Source organism: Leuciscus leuciscus, assembly GCF_965113295.1.
Source record: "Leuciscus leuciscus genome assembly, chromosome: 5".
Lineage (NCBI taxonomy): Eukaryota > Metazoa > Chordata > Actinopteri > Cypriniformes > Leuciscidae > Leuciscus > Leuciscus leuciscus.
Window position 1 is genome coordinate 24,974,510 of NC_138729.1, and position 3,845 is coordinate 24,978,354.

General features: G+C 33.6%; 1 protein-coding gene across 1 annotated transcript; it reads left to right on the top strand.

Annotated features, from left to right (window-relative positions):
- Positions 1–2,592: 2,592 nt before the first annotated feature.
- cxcl11.1 (chemokine (C-X-C motif) ligand 11, duplicate 1) lies at positions 2,593–3,845 on the top strand. Its single transcript, XM_082169659.1, has 4 exons — positions 2,593–2,729; positions 2,835–2,961; positions 3,104–3,196; positions 3,577–3,845. Exons 1-4 carry the CDS (start codon positions 2,672–2,674, stop codon positions 3,596–3,598), a joined length of 300 nt encoding a protein of 99 aa, XP_082025785.1. The 5' UTR covers positions 2,593–2,671; the 3' UTR covers positions 3,599–3,845.

The following is a 3,845-nucleotide window of genomic DNA, read 5'->3' on the forward strand; positions in this document are numbered from 1 at the left end:
TGAATGGACTCTGTTAATTCTTAGGGGAAAAACTGTATTTCCCACTGTGCAGGCCAAAATTATATAACATTTTTAGTGTACAGGACAATGATGCATCTTCCAATATATTATCAAGGGAAGTTTTTAATTTAGTTTTTAAAGCACAAATTTGAACATCAGAAACATAATCTGATCATAATAGGGTAAGATGACCTTGTACAAGAAGGCTCCTGTGAGGAAGTGCCCTAAAAAAAATAAAAAAATAAAAATCATTACATTTGATTTATGCATTTTGACAAGTTAGTTGAACAATTGAGAGTGTTACGAACTGCTCCAAGACACAAAGGTTGAGATCCAAATGCAGCTTAATTTGAGTAATCCAGTATCGTATAATCTAAACACAAGCAAGCACAGAAAGCAGTCCAAACAAACAAACAAACAAACAGGGGTCAAAGGCAAAAAGAGAATCCAAGAAACAGGCAAGAACCAAGAGACAATTAAACTAGGGAGAATGCTCAGAGATGCAGTGTAAACAGCTAACAAAACCACACAGTTAATGGCAGAGTGAACCAGGCTTATATACACAGAGTTAACAAGGCTATGAGGAACAGCTGATGATTAGTCTGAGCAGTGGGTTATGGGTAATGTAAGCCGAGATGGTGTGGCCTGGGGTCAGTTTCAAGGGCACTTCAGCTGTTAATCGTGACAGAGAGACAAATCCAATAACATCATCCCTGTCAAAAAGATACATCTGAATTACATTATTGTTCTATGAATCATAAACAGGCCCAGAATTTTTAATGGACTGAAGGAATGTCATGATAGCAAAAAACTGAATTCAGATTGAATGATTCTGCTCAGTGAAGTATAATGAAGATGAATGAAAATAATAGGGCTTCTGCCCAAAATCTTACCCTTTCTTAAAGACTGTCTATAGCTGTTCCAAATTAGACAGCCAGTTTAGTTTTAAAGTCTAAATGAAACGGAAGTTGTGATAGTCTTTTCTTCCAATGGTCTTTACTTCCCATTCTGTTAAGTCATGGTGTAACGAATACTGTTTCTGGGTCCAGGCCTCTACTCGTTTCCATTGAGAATACTAACATATCACAGATTTAAAAGCTTTTAAAAACTCATGGTGTCTTTTTGATAAAGTGTTGGATATAGCTTGTGTCCATAATTATTACTCTATTCACTTCAACTTCAACTTTTTATTAATTAATTACAAATCTTTCTAATCCAGAGGAGACCTGTGTGTGATATAACCATTAAAAAAAATATTCTAATGATAATTTGATGTTATGTTTACTTAAGAGTGTTACTATGAAACAATTTATATGTTTTGATGATAAGGATGAATCACAGTGGATTTTGACTGTTCAGTCTCTCAGTAACTACTATAGAATGAAATATTTCATTTGTCATTTGTGGAGCTGATTATAGCAGAATTGAACTTGTTTTATTGAAGACAGTTATTGAAATGAACTGAATTGAGCTGAATAATTATCTTGTTACAGCAGCTTTACAGCAGAATTTGAATTTGCATCATTAATTCTGTTACTTTACTGTTTATATATATATATATAAATATATTATACTTTATTGTATAAAGTGCTATCAAAATAAATGTGACTTGACTTGACTGCAGAATAATATAATATATTTAATGGGTGAAGTGCTGTACATTTAATTTAGCCTCTGCAGAAAAGACCGTGGAAAATCTCAAGTGTGCAGTTTATAAGAAAATAACCTATTATCAGAAAGTGAAAGCACAAAAGGACACTCCAGTCATGTACTAATAGAGTGTCATTTTAGACTGGGGAGAAAACAGAAGTTGTATTGAATAAGGAGGACCAAACCGATTACATGTTTATATCAGATGTTACAGTTTTGTATTATAAGAATAGTTCATATATAAATAAAATATGTTGAGCAGTTATCAGATGTAAGATTTAAAAATAGTAAAGCAAGTAAGACAGTTGTGTGATTTAGACATAAACTGAAATATTTCACTTATAATAAGATAAACAAAGTCATTCTTTGATAAACTCATATTGTGCATTATTGGTTTGTCTTTACAATATTTCTAATGTGTGTGTGTGTGTGCATAAACACACACACACACACACACACACACACACACACACACACACACACACACACACACACACACACACACACACACACACACACACACACACACACACACACACACACACACACACACACACACACACACACACACACACACACAGAGTGAAGACAAAGCAATGATGCACAATATGAGTTTAAAGAATGACTTTTAAATCACAAAACTGTTTTACTTCCCCCCCCTCCACCTACTATTATATCTTATATCTGATGAAACTGAACTGTGATATATGTAAACATGATGACACAACACTTAAAACACTTAAGTGCAATATCATCATAGTGCAATTAACATCATCTGCAATATCATCTGCAATGTTGTTACTGTTAATTTCCCAGAAACTGGGTACATCCTTTCTAATAAGATCCTATCTTATGAGATACAGGAAGTGTAACTGGAACTCAGTAAGATTCCATGTGCTAAAGCATCAAAAAGGGAAATCCCAGAATGTCTTAGACTTGTATAAAATGAAGCAAGTCAACTCATTTACTAACATTTGGTCAGCTAAGCGGTTTAAGGTGAAGACCATCAAGAGACTGAACAATGAAGACTGTGGCCGCTCTACTTTTTTTTATCAGTTTGGCTATTGTTGCTATCGAAGGTAATATTATTTTTGCTTATTTTAATATTTTACTAACTCAACACAATCTGTTACTTTGTTGTTTCAGACTAATAATTTTCATCATTTATTTCTATCATCCTCTAGGGCAGCCTGGGCTTGGAATCCAAAGATGTTTATGTCGGGGTCCTGGTGTAAAAATGGTGAAGCCAAAGCTGATAGAGAAGGTGGAAATTCACCCTGTTAGTCCATCTTGTGGACATCTGGAAGTTGTGTAAGTATATTGATTATTTATCTATCTATAGATTATTCATCTATCTGTTCATAAGATATATATAGGCGATTTTTTTTTTTTATCATAATTGAATATAGCTTTATCAATATTCACTTAAAATAACTTGACTGTGTCTAAACAGTGTCTTGCTGAAGAACGGTGCAGGGCGAAGATGCTTAAACCCAGGGTCATTGTTTACCAAGAATATCATTGAGAGGATTGCAAATAAGACCAGGTGAGTCTTATCAGTGACATTACAATTGATACTGAAAATTTGAGCTAAACATCTTTCATATGTTAAAAATGAAAAAAGGATATATATATATATATATATATATATGTGTGTGTGTGTGTGTGTGTGTGTGTGTGTGTGTGTGTGTGTGTGTGTGTGTGTGTGTGTGTGTGTGTGTGTGTGTGTGTGTGTGTGTGTGTGTGTGTGTCTGTGTGTGTGTGTGTGTGTGTGTGTGTGTGTGTGTGTGTGTGTGTGTGTGTGTGTGTGTGTGTGTGTGTGTGTGTGTGTGTGTGTGTGTGTGTGTGTGTGTGTGTGTGTGTGTGTGTGTGTTAAATATGATGATATAATATGGAATAATGTTTATTTATGTTTATTCTTTTTAGGAGTCCTCAGCAAAAAGTGTGAAGTGGTTCAACTGCATTTTCATGTGTGAAGGTTGTGGCCAGTGTGGATTTTTATTAAACAGTCATTAAAAAGCTGTATTGATTATTTTTACATTAAAATATTTTATACAATATTTTATATATATTTTATTTGTATACAATAAGTTATGAGTAGTTTAATTTATTAAAAAAATGTTATCACATGTTCTTCTGTTTCTGTTTATTGTCAAGAGAAAATGTTCAAATAAAATCTTATCAAGGTTTCATCA

Excerpts from the sequence above, each read along its gene's own strand:
- cxcl11.1 (XM_082169659.1), top strand. The coding sequence starts at position 2,672 with ATGAAGACTGTGGCCGCTCTACTTTTTTTTATCAGTTTGGCTATTGTT. Across the intron at positions 2,730-2,834 it reads GGCTATTGTTGCTATCGAAG|GGCAGCCTGGGCTTGGAATC; the intron begins GTAATATTATTT and ends ATCATCCTCTAG. Across the intron at positions 2,962-3,103 it reads TGTGGACATCTGGAAGTTGT|TGTCTTGCTGAAGAACGGTG; the intron begins GTAAGTATATTG and ends GTGTCTAAACAG.